Genomic DNA, 19,520 nt, shown 5'->3' on the forward strand with positions numbered 1-19,520 from the left:
CATGGGCATTTTATATCAGAAGTGAACACAAATTTGTCTTCCCACAGCATTAAAATTCATTAACAGTAAATTCACAAGCTATGTACTTTTATTGGTTGCAGTTTACATTCAATCCTCTGTGCTCTTGATAATATGAGCACTGGCAAGCACGGGTTCTTTTATTCCACTATCAATTACTAATACGAACTCTTGGGCCGTCCATTATACTTCATACAGTAATATACACACTTACATAGATAACAGAATGGCCACAGAAGGGTTAAAGAGGCCTTATGGAAGGCAGAGGACGGGCTCAGTGCCCAGTCACCCCAAGTGGTCAGATATGCAGAGAACCCAGTGACAGAGGCTGGAGCACAGCCTGGGGGCTCAAGGCAGGTGAGGCTCAGGGTTGGGCACATCTGGCTGAACTGCAGCTGAATGGCCCTCAGCGAGCAGCGGTGACTATGGTGAGCTGCTGTTCTAGCACAGTCTGGAGTTCTCTCCCCACCAATCATGAGATGTACGCACCGTACATCTCATAATGTACGTCATGGCTGGACGACAGATCAGCGAGGACCGGTGTTAGGTGTCCCTCCTTTAATGGGTGAGGAGGTTGCGTCTTCATGTGTCTGGGATGTAGAATAATTGTCGTTTGTTTTTTTTAATTTTTAAAGGTTTATTTACATTTAATGTACACTGGAGTTTTGCCTGTATATATTCTGTGTGAGGGTGCTAGATCCCCTGGAACTGGAGTTACAGACAGTTGTGAGCTGCCACGTGGGTGCTGGGAATTGAACCTGGGTCCTCTGGAAGAGCAGCCAGTGCTCTTAACCACTGAGCCATCTCTCCAGCCCTAGAATAATTGTTTATCCGCCCGTGCTCCATGGCTCCTGCTAGACAGACAACAGTGTCTTTGTGCACGCATGAGATGCAACACCATGCTGCCTCTGCGCCCCAAATGGAGCCAGCTGCTGCTCTGTAAGATGGTGTCTTGTGGCAGGACGTGGGCATTACCTCACACAGCGTGAGGCAGAACAGGGCATCTTGGGAGGATACAGCGAAGAAAGGAAAAGTCATCCTCATACTCCCCCAAAGGCCAGTGAGAGGAAGCACAAGAGAAGCCAGCCTGTAGCCCAGCATCAGGGTATTCTCAGAGACACTCTGCGCCCCCCCCCCCCCAGCTCCTCCAGCCAGCCCAACCCCCACACCATGGTGGCCCGCCCATCTGACCATCTCCTTCTTCTCCCCAGGAGGTGCTGGCTTATTCCAGAAGCTCAGCCCGAGGCCGGGCGTTTCTGAAACACTTGACTGACCTGTCCATCCGTGGCACCCTGTTTGTGCCACAGAACAGTAGGCTGCTGGGAAATAAGGTGAGTGGAGTTCCTTGTACCTGCACCTTTAGACAGGAATGTGTCTCTGTCACCACCTCAACAGTGGATTACGAATCACTCCACCACACCTGACAGTGCCTGCCTGTCGTTTATTTGGGAAGTAAAGGTACAGGACCTTGTCGGAGCAAACAAACAACAATCCCTGCCCCAGATACAGAGGGGTACCGCACCCCCCCAGCACACACAGATGATGAGCAGCTGCCATTTCCCAGCCCGGCTGGCCTGTTGACGGCTCTGCCCCGCAGGGTTCTCACAACCAAAGAGACTAACCCAGTCATGGCCGGGAGCAGGAGTGCTGAGTTCAAACCTGCTGCTGATCCTCTGGTCCTGTTTGCTAAGGGGACATCAGCCAGCAGGTCACAAGGCTGAGCCCAAAGTCGGGGAAGGAATAAAGGGCCAGAGGCAAGAATCCCCCCGGGCGGGGGGGGGGGGGATCAGGGACCCTGGTGCAGTGAGTCCACATGCCAACCTTCCTCATGATGTGGTCTGAAGAGGAGGAGTGGACTCCTTCAACCCCTCACCCCACAGAGGCCGAGCGGCAGGCTGTGAGCCCCGGACACTACCCAGTCACACACCCCTGCCTGCCTGGACTCGCTCCAAGCGCTCTGGACCCCTCAGGGAAACCCGCTTTAGAGACTGGAGATGACTTTGCATGTGCCAGTTACATGTGACCCTTAGGAAGGACCCCCAAGCAAACGCCTAAGAAAAACCTGTTCTTTCTGGCTGTTGCTCAGACTATGGTTCGTCTATTTTTCCCTAGAGCCTGTCGGGACGGGACATCGAGCACCACCTCACTAACGTCAGCGTCTCTTTTTACGAAGACCTTGTCAACGGTACCATTCTGAGGACCCGGCTGGGAAGCCAGCTGCTCATCACCTCCAGCCAGGACCAGCTCCGCCAGGTAGGCAAAGCCTTCTGGGCTTATTGAGAGAGCTAGAGAAAATACATGCAGAGCTCCTAGCCTGCATGCAGTAGACACTCAGCAGATGCCAACTATGGTAACCTGAGAGTCGTCTTTAAATCCACAGATCGGGGTTGGTATGAATGCAAACTGTGCCTGTGACATTACATACGAACAAGCCACCCCAGAACCTTGGCAGTAGACTGGCCTCGGGAGCTGGCCAAATGAGGACTGAGAAGTGAAACTTTTTGGTTTTGGTTTTGGTTTGTTTGGTTTGGTTTTTCGAGACAGGGTTTCTCTGCGTAGCCCTGGCTGACCTGGAACTTACTCTGTAGACCATGCTGGCCTCAGACTCACAGATCTGCTTGTCTCTGCCTCCGGAGGGCTGGGATTAAAGGCCTTTGCCACCACCGCCGGGCGGATAAATGAAACTGTTTTGAAGATACTTCGTTTCTGTCCATTTGTTAATCTGTATCAGGCATTAACGTGTGAGCTTCCAAGTCACATGACCTTGGGATGGCTTAGGCTACCCAACTTCTTTGAGCTGTTTCCTCACCGGATATGTAGGGATGAGGGCGACAGTGTGATGGTGGTGGTGGAGGTGGTGGTGGTGATGGTGGTGGAGGTGGTGATGGTAGTTATAGTGGTGGTGGTGGTGGTAGTTATGATGGTGATGGTTGTGGTCATGGTGGCAACATTGATGACCACAGCATCTGTGGGGTTCAGTGATTCAGTTTTTGATGTGTGGAGACCAGCGTCTGACATGCTGAGCCCTAAGTGGCAGTGCCTGACACCCATGCACATCCGAGCCACCTGCATCTGTCAGAATGTGACTCTAACTCTGCAGGTGGGACGTGGTGCCTCAGTTCCACCTACACCACAAGCTAGTGCTCACACCAGGATTGACACAGAAAACCCTCCCCTAGAGGTGTGGTGTGAGCCAGAGCCTGAGCCTTGGGGCTCACCCCTTGCTGCTGGAGTGATCGCGGACAGGCCGTTTCCTTCTGATAGCTCATCTGTCACACAAAGGTCTCTGCAGCCCCCGGAGCAGCTTGTCTGGTGGCGTGAAGTTAACGCGTGTTTGCCAGCACACAGGGAGGCCAGGCTGCAGCCTCAGCCCTGGGTCCTCAGAGAAGCCAAGTGGGAAACCGCCTCCGTGGGGGAAGGGTAAGAGGTCACAGGTCTCACGCACCCTCTCCTCGTTGCCCTAGGAGACCAGGTTTGTGGACGGGAGAGCCATTGTGCAGTGGGACATCATCGCCTCTAACGGGCTCATTCACGTCATTGCGGAGCCTCTGAAAGCGCCTCCCATGCCCGCGGTGAGTATTCCGGGTCCTGGGGAGGAGCCAGGGAGCTCCAGCGTCGGATGTGCATTTCCCGATGCGCGTGCCCACCAGCTTCCAATCCCACTCATCTGCTGATCGAAAGGGAACGATGAGTCGGTATAGATTACCCAGGGTCCAGAGATTTCTCTACGTCCGGCGTGGGATATCTGAGGGGAAAATTCTACGTACACTGTGCTCTTAGGTCTGTTAACTTCATTCCTCTAAGACAAAATTCTGTCTATACAGCTGCAGCTCCGTCAGGCATTCAGGGCAGGAATAAATGTAGATATACCAAGCTCCTCATCTGTCTACTTCATTCCTCTGGCATAAGATCCTGTCTACACAGCTTCGGTTCTGTTCAAGCCTGCCTACTTCCTTTCTGTTTAATTCTCTCTATTTATCTGCTGTCCCCTCTAAGTTCCATCTTAATTCTCTCATCTGAGCTATGCCCCATCTAGGTTCTCATCCATCTAGTACCTTCCCATTTTAGCTCCTCTCCCATCTCCTTCTCTCTCATCTTGTTCTTCCCCATCTGGCTCTTCCTCATCTTCCATCTCCATCCTCTAGTCCTCTCTTCTAGCCCTTCAATCCAGTTCTTCCCATCTAGTCCGTTCCTCTCCAGTTCTTACCCATCTAGTTCTTCCGTTCTCCTTCTTCCTCTCTCTCCTCCTCTCAGTCTCCTTATTCTCTCAGTTGTCCCCAAGTCTCTCAGGAATCCAGTTATAAGCCCAGGCAAAAGCAATCCTCTCCAGAGCAAGGTGACCAGGCTTGAATTCTTACGGTGTCATAAAGGCAGGTAAGAATTTTCCTCAGGCAGTGACCGGCAGGCTTCCTTTTACAAGGTCAGCTGAATGCTAATGTCTGGTTAGTATATCAAAAAGGGATCTATGCACTCAATCTACATTCCTAGAAATGGTTTGGTAAGAAGTTAGGGGTTGCTGGGTGGCGGTGGCACACACCTTTAATCCCAGCACTCGGGAGGCAGAGGCAGGCGGATCTCTGTGAGTTCGAGGCCAGCCTGGTCTACAGAGTGAGTTCTAGGAAAGGCGCAAAGCTACACAGAGAAACCTTGTCTTGAAAAACCAAAAAAAAAGAAGAAGAAGAAGAAGTAGTTAGGGGTCTATTAGTAAGGTTGTATAAGAAAGGAGGGTCTCACCGTAAATTACATAAGAAATAAAGCTATCGCCTGACCTAGGAGACAGGTGTGGTTTTGTTTGATCTTGGACGCTTGATAGGTATTTTAGATAAATGCACTGTTAGAAGTTCTTGGAAGCACGAATAGCATTACAAGAAAATCACTGCAGGAACCAGCTAATATACATACAAAAGCCAAAATATCACCAAGACTTCTTAAGCCACGGCTTGACTTTTCCAAGTAGTAGCTTTTGTGACAGTAGCTGGATTCCGTTACATTTTCCTGTGCTCGCTAGGGGGAGCGGGGGATGACTTGGGGACACACACAACCACGGAAGGGAAGTGAGAAATCCTCAGCTGGTTTCTGCATGTCTCTGAGCCCGTCTTCCCATCCCCCCAGTGTGTGCAGAGGGGTTCACAGTACTTCCCTGACCTGGGGAGACTGAGCGAGGAAACGCTGAATCAGCGCCGGGTAGGCTGGCTGTGGTTATTGTTAGTATCCTAACGTTCCGCAGGGGCACGTGAGGTAAGCTGCTAGCTACTAGAAAATTCCACAGCTGGTGGTTGCGCATTGATGCTCAAAACCAGACAGGTCTCAGAGCCCACTGTACCCCCAGAAAGCTGTATGGTTTGGGCAAGTACTTATCATCTCTTTGCCTTAGTTCCCCCATATAAAGATGGGGGAATGACTGTCTGTATCTCTCTAGGTTGTTATAAGAAATAGGCCCTGGCAGTAATAAGGCCTACACCACGTTAACTTGACATTGTTTTTATGAATCACTCCAAGGTGCCTGGGCAAGCAAGAACAGGGTGAACTCAGACCTGCTCTCTGGGGGAGTCACGGCTTAAGAACTAACTGCCCTTCCCTTTCTGTACAGACTCCTGCCCACGCCGGCCTGGGGACAGGCATAGTCTGTGCCGTCGTCCTGGTCCCGGGTGCAATTGCTCTGGCTGCCTATTCTTACTTCCGACTAAACCGGAGAGCAGCTGGCTTCCAGCGCTTTGAGGTAAGAAAGAACGGAGCAGGCAGTGATGGGCAGCCTCTCGTCTGTTTTCTGTGCACAGGCCACACACACCTCTAATCCCAGTACTCAGCAAGCGAGTGCAGCGGGATCCCGAGTTCCAGGCTAATACCCCACAACTTCAGGGCCAGCTGAGCTATGCAGGAAGATCTTGTTTAAAAACAAACAAACAAACAAAAATGAAAACCAAAAGCAAACAAAGGCTGGAGAGATAGCTAAGCCACTAAAATGCTGCCATGAGGACCCGAGTTCAACCCCCACATCCCACGTAATAAAAGCCAGGTTCAGTGATGTGTGCTTATAAAGTCAGTGTTGTGCCCAGATCGTGACCCCCAGAGAGACCACCAAGGACGAGCATACCAGAATGCAAAAGCAAGGTTTATCTGTTACAAGTCATGACAGGGAACTCATCTCAAGCCATCTCAAGTGAGGCAGGGAAGAGTTACTCTTTCTTGGGGAAGTTAGTTTTTATAGGCAAAACCCATAAAATTTCTTAGAGGGGAGGGAGTTAGTACGGGTCCATCCTTGATTGGTCCAGTTTTTCCCGGGCCTGGACTTTATCTTATTCTAGCTTATCTGTTTGCCCTGTCAGGAGTTTTACAACCCATCTCCAGGGTCTGGTCATGTTATCTCCAGAGAGGGGCATCTCGTGGTTAATTGGTTACCATCAGACATCCTGACTCTGTTCTTTTGAGTTCCTGGGGCTGGCGCCATCATTTCTGGGGACTTGAAACTGGCCTGGGTCTATCTATATTGAGATATCTTTGTCTAAGGCCCCCTTCTTGAGACAATAGAGTGAGGGTCTTGTTGTGCCTAGATCTCATCCCCAAAGTCGCCACTGGAGACTTTAGGTACAGAATGCAAAAGTGAGGTGTGTTCTAAGTTTATAAGCCTCCAGGGAGGCTCTTCCAAATCTCTCACTCACAGCAGGGAGGTTGGAAGGAGCGCTCCCCTTTCTTTGTGAGGCTAGTTCTTAAAGGCAGAGACCATATAATTTATTTGAACCCGCCTCCCTTTTTAGTCTTTTGGTCGAATATCCTGATTCTGTGTTTTCCAAAGTCCCTGTAGCAGATACAGCCACCTGGGGAAAAGGGTCTAAGTTCTTATCTACACTTAGGAATCCTGGTTTAAGCTTCTCTTTGTCTGTAGGGGATAGAGTGGGGGGTTTTACTGAGGTATCACAGGCAGCACTGGGGAGAGAGACAGGGGGTCTCTGGGGTTCGTTGGCCAGCCAGTCTAGCTGAAGCGGCAAACTCCAGGTGCAGTGAGAGGACACGTCTTTACAAACAGAATGTGGCTAATACCTGAGGTTGTCTGCCGCCTTCCACAGGCGTAGGCTTACATCGGTGCTTGTATACCTGCACATACACAAACACAAAACAAGCACCACCAGAATGTCGAAGAGCATAACGTTTATTAGCTTGTGGCTCCGGAGACTGGCAAGTCCAAGGCTAGGGCTGACACAGCTTGGCTTCTGACAAGGGCCTCATGCCACCTCAACTCACAGAAAACGGAAATGTAAGGAGGCACGTGCAGAGCGGCAGGAAATCAGCGACAGCCTCGCTATCACCAAGGCAGTCATGGTGACTTACACCAGGCTTCACCTTCCACCGGGGGCAGTCACCTCCCAGTGGGTTCTGGAGGGTCACACCACATCAGGCCCACATCAGCGGCCAGCTCCAGAGGCCGGGCTACCTCAAATGGGTCCTCACCCAGGAGCTGGTATTTGGGTATCGTAACTAGAATAACTACCCCACGCCATGCTCCTGCTTCCTGGGAGGAGTCTAGACAAGTGGCCACCACGGTGGCCTTGGGCATCAAGACTGGCCCCGAGAGCTGGGGATGGCGTCTGACACCTACCTGCATGGCCTCACTCTCCAGCCAGCGACCCTCATTCCATTATGTTTGCAGAGTTGAGTCTACCTCATGAGCAAGCTCCTGAGCCGACCCTGGGGTGGCCCTAGGTGTCAGTCTGTTTTCAGTCACCATGACAAAATACCTGAGATAATCACGTTACGTGGAAGAAAGGTTTAGCTCATGGTTCTGGTCCATGGTGACTTTGCTTTGGGAACTGTGGCGAGACAGCACATCATGGCGGGAACACATGGCGGGAACACATGGCGGAGCACTCTCTTCACGGTGGCTGCGAGGCCAAGAGAAAGGAGGAAGAGGGGCCAGGGTTCCCAAGTCCATTTCATGGACACACCCCTCAATTACCAAACTTCATCCCACTCAGCCCCACCTCCTGAAGGCCCCAGTGACTCCCAATAATGCCCAGGGACAGGGTCCAGTATTAACCAGCTGGAGCCTTTGTGAGACGCGTGTCCAAACCCCAGTCCCCAGAGAACTGGGCTGGACAGAAGTGCGGCAGGCGGGCAGCCTTCCACCTGCTCGCTGTGCTCTTCCTGGTGTCTTCTCCACGCTCAGGAAGAGCTGTGCACTGCCTTCGGGCACTAGCCCGTGCTTTCCAGAAGTTAGCTGGCCGAACTCTACGCTCAGAGGCAACCCTCAGAAACATCCCTTACTCTAGCCAAAACTCCACAAGCTGGACCACTTTCAGTCAGCTCACAGATCTGAAAGTTGGGTGATCGGAGGCCATGTGGCCACACCTGGTAAGGGCTTTCTTGCTACAGGTGACTCAGCCAAGTTCTCACCACATAGCAGAGAATCCTGGGGTGACAGAGTCAAGTCCTGGCTTGAGCACCTGCTCTCACAGAATCCCAATCCCACTGGGTTCTTGCTTTGCCCTGCTGTTCCCTTTAACCGTAACCACCACCCCAAAGTCCTGCCTGCAAACGCCACAGCAGAATCCAGTCTCCTGCCCTCCTAATAGCTCAAAATGGGGGCTAAATTTCAGTGCATGTTTGGGTGAGAGCATTCAAACCATCATTTGTAGCACATACATGATCTTCCTAAGCTCAGGGACAGCCACACAACTCCAGGGGAACAGGGCTCATCAGTGCTCATGGTAGGAGAGCTGGCAGCATGGGTCACGGATCATTTCTGGGGGATGGAAATGCCCTATGGGCCAGTTTGGGAGACACACCGGGGCAGACATGTAAGTTGTCACTGGGGCCCAGTGCCTCCTATCACATGTCAACCATCTCAGCCATGCTGATGAAAAGGCTCCCGAGGTGAAGAGTGCCTTGGGGACAGTCCTGCCTCTCAACCCTTGTAAACCTCTTTCTTAACAGTCGGAAGAGGATATCGATGTCTCGGCTTTTGGCAAGCAGCAGCCTGAGAATATCTCAAACCCTGTGTATGAGACATCAACGTCGGCACCCCCCGAGTCCTCCTGTGACCCCTTCACAGTGAGTTCGCACTTCACTCGAGGCTGGGGTGCAGAATGCTGCACCCCCAGGAAGAGCTTCCCTTCTAGAATGTATCTCAGATAGCAAGCCTAGAGGCCAGCTTTCTGGTCAGAGTGCCAGCTTTCATGTAGCTGGCAGAAGGAAGCCTCAAACTAGAGGCTGCCTGGTCCCTACCTTGTGGCCAGGTGGGATGCCTCTTGCGGAAGCAGGCCTGTAGAAAGTGCTCCTCTTAGCGATGCTCACATCTGACTAAATCTGCCTTGGGCAGAGCCGCTCCTTGCTTAGGGAGCTGCCTTCGCTTAAAGAAGTCTTTACTGGGTGATCTTCTGATCCAGTCTTCCCAGAAAGAACCATCTATGCATTGAGTTAAGTGAGGCTTGAGCTCGGATAGGAGCTATTCTGACTTTAACCCAGGGCGACCCTTGTGGCCGGGCACCCCATTCACAGGAAATGTGAGAGGTAACCTGCCTGCCCTTTCTCATCAGCTCTGGACTGGGAAGCTAGGGAAGGCATTTTCCCCCTTGCGTAACCATGGAGAACCTTAGCCTGTGTGCTGAGCATCCTTGTCTGAAGGCACACCACCTGAGCTGACAGTGTTCTTTGGGCCAAGGCGACATTTGAATCTTGTCTTCTGTGGGTTAACAACCCTGTGTGGTATTGACCAAAGCCAGATGGCTGCTGTCAGTTTAGTGTTTAGAACACACATTTCTCCCACAAATCACAGTGTAGTTCAGTTTTTTTTAAAAAAAAATTACTCTGGAAGTCCCATTAAATCAAAAACATACAGTATTTATTTATTTACTCATTGAGACAAGGTCTCGCTATGTCGCTTTGGCCGGCCTGGAACTCTCTGTGTAGAACAGGCTGTCCAGAACTCAGAGGTCCACCTCCTTCTGCCTCCCGAGTGCTGGCGTTGGAAGCCCGTGCCATAGCCACGGCCACACCTGGCTGTATGGTGGAAGACCAGTAACAGGACTCGTGGGCCCAGGGCACCAACAGGCTACATTCTCTGACCTTTGTACTGGAGTGGGGTACCGGTCCCAGCTCTGTGCACCGCAAACACCTTGAGAAACCTCTGCTAACTAGCGGGTAGCATGCTGCGTGTCAGAACCTTGTGCCACTCAGAGCCGATGACAGCCGGAGTTTCATCGGGGCTCTGGCAGGGAGCGGGGCGCCCATGCGGTCACCTGCTTTAGTATTTTCCATATGAAAGCTTTATGACTGACCACCACTGGCTACATGCAGTAGCTAACCCTCACACCTGCCTAGGGAAGTAAATATTCCTACGGAGCCGTTAGAGATGGGGAACCAACCTCGCTGAAGCATGTGCGGCCCCAGCATAGGCACCCCTGACTAGCACCCCCCACCCCCACTTCCACCCCCCACCCCCACATGAGGCAGCAGCGTGCGTGCGTGCGTGCGTGCGTGCGTGCGTGGAAGGCTCCTGTGATGTGCGTGCCTGAGACGAGGCATGCTTTAGGCCCCAGAGCCGAGCAGTGTTCCCCCCAGAAGGGTACAGTTGCAGGAGGAACACCCCCCACCCCACCCCAGAATCACAGCCCTCTGTCTTCCAGGACTCTGAAGAACAGGAGGTGGAGAGCAGCGACCCTCTGGGGGCACTGAGGGCCTGATGTGCGCAGCCAGCCGACAGCCACTGCGACAGGAACCCCTGAGCCGTCACAGCTCCTGTGAATTCTCCACACCGGCTGTCTCTTGGATCGTGTATTGTTTTGAGCTATGATACACTCAGAAACCATACCTCACCTCTCGGGTTAACATGGGGTTGTTCCCATGGGTAAGGCGCCATGTTACCAGGACCATCCGGGGGAACCTCCTCCTCTACTGTGCTTCTCTCTGCATGTTCCAGATGGCACCCGCTCTGTTCTGTCTTGTCTTGCTGGTAACTGTGATCTTGTGGTATTTTCCTGTTGACTATGAGTGCCTAACACAGGGCTTCACTTCGTGTACTTTGTATCCAGTACCCAGAAGTACCTGCCACAGGGATGTGCTCAATAAATGTTTATGGAACAGAAACAAGTCACTCTGTGCCTAGGAGGGGTCAAGCTATGAAAGCAAAATACACTTAGTAAATAAGGCTAATTAGAGTCCTTCGGGTGGGCCGGCATTTGTCTTATGAATTCTTTAGTTTTGCTTCCTTGCATTTCCTTTAAGCCAATGCCGATGAGACCCCATTTCACACCCGCTAGGACAGCAATGACCAGATGGTCCATCAGAAGACAAGCATTGGTGAGGGTGCAGAGCACTGGGACCCCATGCTCGGCTGGTGGGAATGTAAAGTGGAGGTACTGTGGGAGTCTCTGGGCTCCTCAGACAGTCCAACAGGGTTACCACAGAACCAAAACTACCTCTCATTGGTGTATACCCAAGAGAAATGAAAAATGTGTCCACCCATAGACCCACATGTACTCATGGTGACATTGTTCATAACAGCCCAAAAGCAGAACCCCCGAAATGTCCATCATCTGATGTGACCGAGCTGTGGTGTACCCATGCAACACCCCTAAAAGATGCAGTATTGCTATGTGCACTAATGTACCTTGAAATCATTAGAAAACGAGGTGTTATTTGCACCCGGACCACAGCATACTGTTCTTCCCTCACCCCGTTTCCGCCTCCTTCCCTCTCCTCCCTGTATAGCCCAGGCTGGCCTTCAAGTCCAGATTCCCCTGCTTTGGCCTCCAGAGCGCTGAGACCATGGGCCTAAGCCACCATACCCAACTGTGCTAAAATGGTTTTCTTGAGACTGGGGAGCTGGGGAGTCACTTTCACAGATAAGCAGTGGAGGTCCAGATGGACTGAGAGCAGCCTCAGGTGACATAATTTCTGGGACTGGGCTGACTGAGGCTCTGTCGGTCTCCCCGAGCCCAGCGTCAGCAAACTCAGCATCTATGGACTTGAGATGAGGATTCCAATACACTGTAAAATCCTGCTCCTTTCTCCCTGTGGGCACTCAGCACGCTGTAACGGCCATCTCTGTAACATCCAAGCACCAGCTAGCAGAAGGGCACAGTGTCAGCATGATGGAGTCACTATGGGGGACAGAGTGGAAGGCTCCCCTCTCTTGCCTGTAAACCCCAAATCACCTCATTCTATTCCATCAGAGGTTCTGCTGAGTCAAGTCTAAAGTTCTGGAAGCCATAAAATGTCTTGTAAGCTCTCTCAACCCCAGGGAACGGAAGCTGTCCCAGTTCTCTGCAGAGGACAAATTCACCACTACCTTTGGGACGACACATCATGAAGGAGCAATACCACATTTCCACGAAAGCACCCCAAAACAAGTGTAGGACAGACTAGCTAGTAGCTCTGAGACATCCATCATCACAACAGAAACGTAAGTGATCACACTGGGGACCATGGGGACACAGATGAGGGTTCATTCAGCACAGTGAGAGGGAAGTGTCACAGATGCTAAATCTATACACACACAAGACGTAAAAATAAGGCATTCGAAATATTTATAAACTTATCCAAACCCAGTAGCAAATTTTTGTTTTTTTGTTTTGTTTTGTTTTGTTTTTTTGTTCGTTTGTTTGTTTTTACACAGGGTTTCTCTGTGTAAGCCTTGGCTGTCCTGGTGCTCTCTCTATAGACCAGGCTGGCCTTGAACTCAGAGATCCGCCTGCCTCTGCCTCCTGAGTGCTGGGATTAAAGGCGGATACCACCACTGTCCAGTGAAAATTTTCTTAATCCTCCTCAATTCCATATTTCCTTAGCTTGTCCCAGCTTCCCAGGTGAATGACTATAAGCAAACAGGTGACTTCCACTTGTTCCCCAGTATGGTGCACCCCACCCACCCCCACACCCCCATGCCTGCAGAGCTCACACAAGTTTCTGTCCAGGACCTCCAGTCTTAGAGAAACAATCTACGTTTCCCCCTTCCTCAGTCCCCTGAGACTGCTGCTTTTGAGGTTCTGGGATTCAAACTCGAGGCCTCAAGCATGCTGGGTAAGCACTCTACCAAGGAGCCGCACTCCCAACCCTAGGGTTGTATTTTATTTTCCAATCTTTGATTTCTCTTAGCAGAACAACCTCAAATCCTGGGGGGGGGGGGGGAGCCATGTTTTGCAACTGACTTAAGTACATACAACTGATGGTACCACAAACCAGGAGGTACAGTTCAAGCCTTTATTTGACTGTAAGCTCATTATCACAACATACACAATCAACACGTAGAATAAATAGCAAATTCACATTCCAAATAAATAGTAAACCTCCTTTGCACTTACAGCGCCCGATACCACACAGGCACACTCTGTCATTCCCCTACACAAGTTCTACACTTGAGCGCAAGCTTGGGTTAGCAGAAAACAGGCGCACTGTTGAGGGAGGAGTCTGGGAACAAACGCTTCATGCAGGAGGGTCTGACCTGGAGTACCGCTGGGAGCAACCTCTGGGAAGGAAAGGGGCGGACCAGGGGGCAGGGTGGGTACTGAAATGCAAGGCAAGTACAAGGAGGTCTTGGTGGCCCCCGAGGGAGCTCTGGAACTGTCCCAATCTAGCGTTGGAGAGGCTGGGGTACCTTCACGTGGAACAGTCATGGGTCATACATGCCCAGGAAAGGCGTGTGATCTGGGACAAGGCAGGGCTGTGCATCAGGGAATTTCTCCAAGAGCAACACATCAGCCAGCAGCCATGCCCAGCAGCTGGGATGATAGCCCTCGGTCCCGGGCCCAGCTCAACCGTGACAAGGCAGCTCAAATGCACACGGGGACAGGTACTGCAGACACAGTACTTACACTGGCCATATGGAGAACCATGAGGGGCCATGGCACACTGACCCAGACCTTACACTAGTGTCCCCGGGCTGGGAGGCTGCTCCTCCCTCCACAAGCTCTCAGCAAAGAATGTTGCCACCCAAGCAGCAGCCAGCAGGCCATAGCCGAGAGCCCCCGCTAGCCCAGAGCCTGTGCTGGTGAACGAAATCCCAATGGCACTCACTGTGCTCCCATTCCCACAGGGCCGCAATGGGAGCGGCCTGCAAAGTTGAAATGGTTCTCTTATTAGAAGAGCTCCACGCCTCTTCCTTCCCTTGGCTTAACCAATCAGGGGTCTGAACGGGTGGCCGAGCTTGGCCAAAAACATATGTACATAATAAATAACAAGAAAATAAAGGAGAAAGGAAAAAACCCTTCCAAACAAAAGGAAGCCATGCCAGGCATGGTGGCATATGCATTTTATTTCAACACTCTGAGGCCAACCTGTTCTACAAAGTGACTTCCAGGCCAGCCAGAGCTACATACTGAGACTCTGGGGGGCGGGATGGGGTGTCACTGAGAAAGGGGAAAGCACGGATCGGCTCCCTCGACAAATTTAGTCTTTTGAACATTTTAGTCAAGAGCCCCCCAAGTAGGTTTTTGGCAGCCAGTGAGCGTTTGGACAAAGTGGAATTTCAGTATTTAGCACTTGCTCAGGGGAGGGGAGGGGGAAGCCATTCCATTCACCAGAAGCTAAATTAGGTAGGAGGCTGGAGTGCCTTTCGCTTCTCCCTTCCAATAAATAAGAGGGCTGATGTATTCAAAGCAGCTAGTAATTTAGTCTGAGAACTGACCAAATCAGGAGGAGAGGTATTAATGGTGAGAGCGGGGGTGAGGGGTGGGGGTGTATGGGTGAGGGCGTGCCGTTTTAGGAGGAAAAGCAAGAGCTTCGAAAGCCCACCACCTAAGGTGTTTTTAAGGCCAGCTCTCCCCTGAAAAAGAAACTCAGGGAAAGGCCAGCAGTACACATTGCTCAGGTGGCCCTCGCTGGCACCACAGACCTTGCTGGGTTTCACACTGGCAGGGACCGCCCTTAGAGTCAGCTTTTGTTCACATGATTCTTAGAAAATCAGTCTAAGCAATGTCAAAAGACACAAAACCCTATAATTTTAAATATAATAAAAATAATTTTATTGCTGGGCAGTGGTGGTGCACACCTTTAATCCCAGCACTTAGAAGGCAGAGGCCAAGTGGATCTCTGAGTTCAAGGCCAGCTTGGATTACAGAGTGAGTTCCAGAACAGGCAGGGCTACAGAGAAACCCTATCTCAAAAAAAAAAGTTTGCTTTACAATTTGGTTTTCTAAAGGGTGGAAAAAGATCTAACTCTCTTTTTAAATCTATTCGCCTGTCATCAATGAGCACACAAAAACAAGACACCAGGACAGTAAGTCAGACCCCAGCCCAGACCCAAGTCCCTGTGACAAGTTCAAACCTGTCCTGACTGCACCAGACAGGGACAATAACAGGGCAGAAACCCCCGTTCTTCCTACAAGGACACCACACCAGGCCACACTGTCAGGGCACGGGTCTGAGTGTGCAGTCTGCCAGCCGCCTGTTCGCTGGGCCATGGTACAGCTGATCCCAAGACTTCTACACAGGAACAGACTGCAAAGTTCATTTCTCATACCCAGGATTAGGTGTTTTTCTCCCCCAGGGCTTAGGTCACCTGCGGAAGGCATTCAAGAAAGCAGCTCTAATTCATTCTTGAGTAAACAACCCCGCCTCCACCCGGAACTGGCATCTGGTCTATACTGAAGGATATCCGAATAGACCAAAACTTCATTCTGTTCCTTCAAAGCACAAGTCAGGGGGCATCCTGAGCAGCATCTGAGCCGTGCTGAGCATCACCTGCTGGCATTAGATGCCAGCTGCTCAAAGTCCCTGGTGGCTAACACTGGGGGAAACAAGCGAACAGAAAAATGCCCATCCTGTCCTGAAAAAGCGGAACACTGAACCCCGGTGTTGAGAACACAACAGGGGAGGAGGGGGTCTGAGGGGTCAGCTTCGTGCTGACAACGGTCAGCACAGCAGACACCGAGGAGCGATGAGTGCTGGACAGCCCGTCTCACTGCTGTGCTGCGGCGGGCAGCCCACACAAGGCCACACAAAGCAGTCTGTCAGCAGCCAGGGACGGGAGCAGTCTGTCAGCAGCCAGGGACGATCTACTTATTGTCGTAGAGATGCCGACTAGCAAGTGAGCGCTCGCCACAAGCCTCCTCCATGTTCGTGCCGAACAAGAACATGTTCGTGTTCTTTAGATTCACTACATGCCACCCACACCACAGTCGCATGCCTGTAATTCACCACTCAGGAGACTGAGGCAGGAGGATTGAGTCCAAGGCCAGCCTGGGCTCCGTAGCAAGACCCTAACTGGAGGGGGGTTGGGGATGGAGTGGGTGAGGAGGAGGAGGAGGGGAAAGAAGAGCAGCTATGGCAGTAGCGGCGCCACATTAGCACAAAAGCTTAAGATGAGCCGGGCCACGTGAGACAAGGCTGATCCAGCCACGAGGACTCACGTGGCCTTCACAACGAAACCATTTAAACAGGACTGTGTCCTCTAACAACTGCCATTCCCGTGGCCCTCGCTCGGGGCATCAGGTATGTTCAAAGATACTGCAAAGCAGACAGAGTAGAGGAGGATTCTGCCCCCCAGATCGGGGAGGGAGGAAGAGGTGCCCCTCGTGAGCTTGGCTCTTGGCATTGAATGTGAAATTCCACCAGCGAGCTGCCGCGTCCCAAGTGCCCTACACGCAGGCTGGCGCTGGCCGCGGACGCAGCCCCAAGGCTTTGCTGCCTTTCTTCTCCTATGATGTCCGACCCACCCGCTTAAAGGCAATCTTCCCCGGAGCTGCCATCTCCTCCCCCACTCCCGGGGGAGGAGGGAATCCGCCCATCACACCATCAGCAGTTCGGGGCAGGCAAAGCAAGTTCACACTGAGGACAAACTCTTCTTGTTCTTCCTCAACAAAGTCAGTCTGGGAGGCCGTGGTCTCCTGGAGCGACGTGTAGAAGCCTGCAAAAGCCTAGGACCAGAGGGCCGGGCACTGGCTGCAGATGTCACCGAGCTCTCCCAGTCCCCAGTGCTCTGCCTGTAAACAACCAAGAAGTGTCTCACAGAATCAAGACGCGTCCTCTCTTGACCTGCTGAACACAGACGGCATCAAGCGGTCTCGCTTGTCTGTCTCAGAAGGCCTGACGTTGGCTCCATAGTAAACAGGGCGGCATCCGTGTTTTGATGCTGTGTGTAGAGGACAGGACCCAGGCGGCCAGCTCCTGTCTCCACCTGGACAGGACAGTATTTACGGTAAGGTAGAAAAAATACAAAGTCAGTGTTATCTGACTCTTTGGGAGACCAACTCTCAGGCCCACTGGGCCCTCGCTGGGGCCGTGGCTGCTTCTGGCTTGTTCCTCAGGCAGGCAGGCACAGGTTACTTGGCCTGAGCCTCCCGCAGCAGCGGGGCTTTGAAGGCAGACGGGCTGTCCGACCAGGCGGGGAGCTCGTGCTGCAGGGGAGTCCTCCTGGGGTAGAACGTGTGGTGGACGTCATAGTTCAGCAGGCAGCTCAGAGAGGCCATGTAGATGTCAGCGAATCTCGACAGGCGCCTCAGGAAGTAGGTCGGGTTCTGGTCTGTGCGGAACAAGCTCCCGAACTGGGCGTTGAAGAAGCTTTTGGTCATTTCTCTGAAGTGCCAAGAAATCAAAACAAAGCAATAGAGAAAGGTTTTAAAAGGATTTTTTTTTTAAACCACTGAAGTAAAAATATATTTAAAACAAAAAGCTACTGGAAAGAAAAAGTAGCCAGTTAGTCAAGAGCAGACCTGATTACCAAGAAAAAATGGTGTGAAGCAGGTATGGGACCCATACCTGTAAGGTCAGTACCAGGGGGCTGAGGTAAGAAGGTCAGAAGCCAGCCTGGGCTACACAGTGAGACCCTGACTTACAAAACAAAGAAACCACAGAACATCATCTGTCAGGCCACCTCTCAAACTGCTGGTCACTTTCCCCACTTACCGGCAGTTAATGAGCACTACTTTGAGGCTGCAGTGTGAATTACACGCTCCCCCAAACACGCACTGTGTGCCAATCAGAGCAGGCAGAGCTGCTTTAAGAGGAATTGAGACACATAGTTCTCCATGTTTCTAGACCAAGAACTAAGCAAGGTAGAGAAATAAAAAACTGTAAACCCTCAAGTCTTCCATGGAAGCATTATGGATTATTACGTCAGTCACCACCTTCCATGACAGGCCTTCAACTGCTCGGCACGCTCCCTTCCAGCCTAGCCCAGAGCATCCTCAGTCACCCAGGCCGAGGTAGGCCTCTGCAACAAGACCTCTGTGCAGTCTCAGCTCAGTCAACATCCTCCACACACGGACTATTCAGCAAAATGATTAACGCCGTCTGAATGGTGCAAAATCAGTGACAGATACAGCAAACGTCTAACCTCTTTGCACAACTGTGCATAAAAACCACTCGGGAGTTAGCAGTTGCTGCTGTCACTGGAGAATGATAGTCGCAATGACCAGACGGCCACAGCTGTTAAAGCCCCAACTGGGTCTCTGCAGATGAACAACGTAAATGGTATTTAAACTTTTACTGCAACGTCTCGTGGAGATGGGAGAGGGGAGGGGCTGGATAGATGGCTCAGTGGTTACGAGAGGAATCCCAACACCCGCGCGGCAGCCCACGACTGTCCAGAACCCCAGCTCCAGGGGATGTGATGTCCTCGTCTGCCCTCCATGGGCACAAGGCATGCACGAGATGCACAGACATATATGTAAGCAAAACACTCCTGCACATTAAAAAAATCTAAATACTAAGAGAAGAAAAACAAAAGAACAAGACGTGTCGACGTTAGTGATGTGGAGCCACAGGAAATCCGAGGCAGGTGAGGTGCTTCCTTATCAAGCCGTTCTAGGTTCCGGAAAGTGAGTGACCCATGCACTGTGGACCCCAGGCCGTCAGAGACGGGCCCTGAAGTCAATCCCACAGTCTCCTTTTCCCACTTCTCCTCTCCTCCACATTTTTACAGCAAAAGAATCAAGTCAGGATAAGCCTGAGGCAGCCAATGGGCTGAGGAAGAGGCAGGATGGGACTCAATACAGGCGTGGCTGCTGCAGAACCTTCCACAACATCCCTTGTCAAGCCAGGCTGCCACTGCTCAGGGAGGGACCAGAGGCCCCGAAACAACCTGTTTCCAATCTCAGGCTCTGCCAGGGCGTAGGAACCACCACACACAGTCCGCAGAGAGGGTGAAAGAACCAGTCATAAGAAGCACGGATGTCACCGAGGGTCCTGTGGACAACTGTTCCCTAAGGACACAGGCATGAAACAATGCAAGGCTTTCTGGACCAAGAAAGGCTGGGTGCGCATTCCTGAAACAGCAGGCAGGGTTCCTGTGTTCAGAGCCCGGTCCCAGCACAGTCCCAACAGCCACATGTGCGGACAGCCACCAACCACTGGGCTCCAGTCAAGGCAGGGGAGAGAAAGAGATAAAGCCACCTCCACCCACCACCAGCCTCCCCCAAGGCTTCCAGTGGCAAGGGCAGAGGACAGATGGGGATCACATCTGGCAGAGAAGTGATCCTGGATACTCAGGAGTCACGGTCCCACCTGGTTTCCCCACGTCGCCTCAGACACACAGAGCACACCAAAGCTGGGGTAGGCCTTCACAGGTGGTGACC

At 51.9% G+C, this 19,520-nt stretch overlaps 2 protein-coding genes across 3 annotated transcripts in view; one reads left to right on the forward strand and one right to left on the reverse strand.

The window, feature by feature from the left end:
* Window positions 1–11,097, forward strand: part of Stab2 (stabilin 2) — a 180,034-nt gene extending 168,937 nt beyond the window's left edge. For both annotated transcript variants that reach the window (XM_028880322.2, XM_037196864.1), the window contains exons 64-69: window positions 1,230–1,349; window positions 2,131–2,271; window positions 3,483–3,590; window positions 5,609–5,737; window positions 8,947–9,063; window positions 10,638–11,097. In XM_028880322.2, coding sequence (XP_028736155.1) covers window positions 1,230–1,349; window positions 2,131–2,271; window positions 3,483–3,590; window positions 5,609–5,737; window positions 8,947–9,063; window positions 10,638–10,694 — 672 coding nt within the window. In that variant the 3' untranslated portion in view covers window positions 10,695–11,097. The remainder of the gene's footprint in view (window positions 1–1,229; window positions 1,350–2,130; window positions 2,272–3,482; window positions 3,591–5,608; window positions 5,738–8,946; window positions 9,064–10,637) is intronic.
* Window positions 11,098–15,426: 4,329 nt separating this feature from the next.
* Window positions 15,427–19,520, reverse strand: part of Nt5dc3 (5'-nucleotidase domain containing 3) — a 57,802-nt gene continuing 53,708 nt past the window's right edge. The window contains 1 exon segment of the mRNA XM_028880290.2: window positions 15,427–17,520. Coding sequence (XP_028736123.1) covers window positions 17,268–17,520 — 253 coding nt within the window. The 3' untranslated portion in view covers window positions 15,427–17,267.

The sequence above is a fragment of the Peromyscus leucopus genome, chromosome 18 (genome assembly GCF_004664715.2).
Source record: "Peromyscus leucopus breed LL Stock chromosome 18, UCI_PerLeu_2.1, whole genome shotgun sequence".
Lineage (NCBI taxonomy): Eukaryota > Metazoa > Chordata > Mammalia > Rodentia > Cricetidae > Peromyscus > Peromyscus leucopus.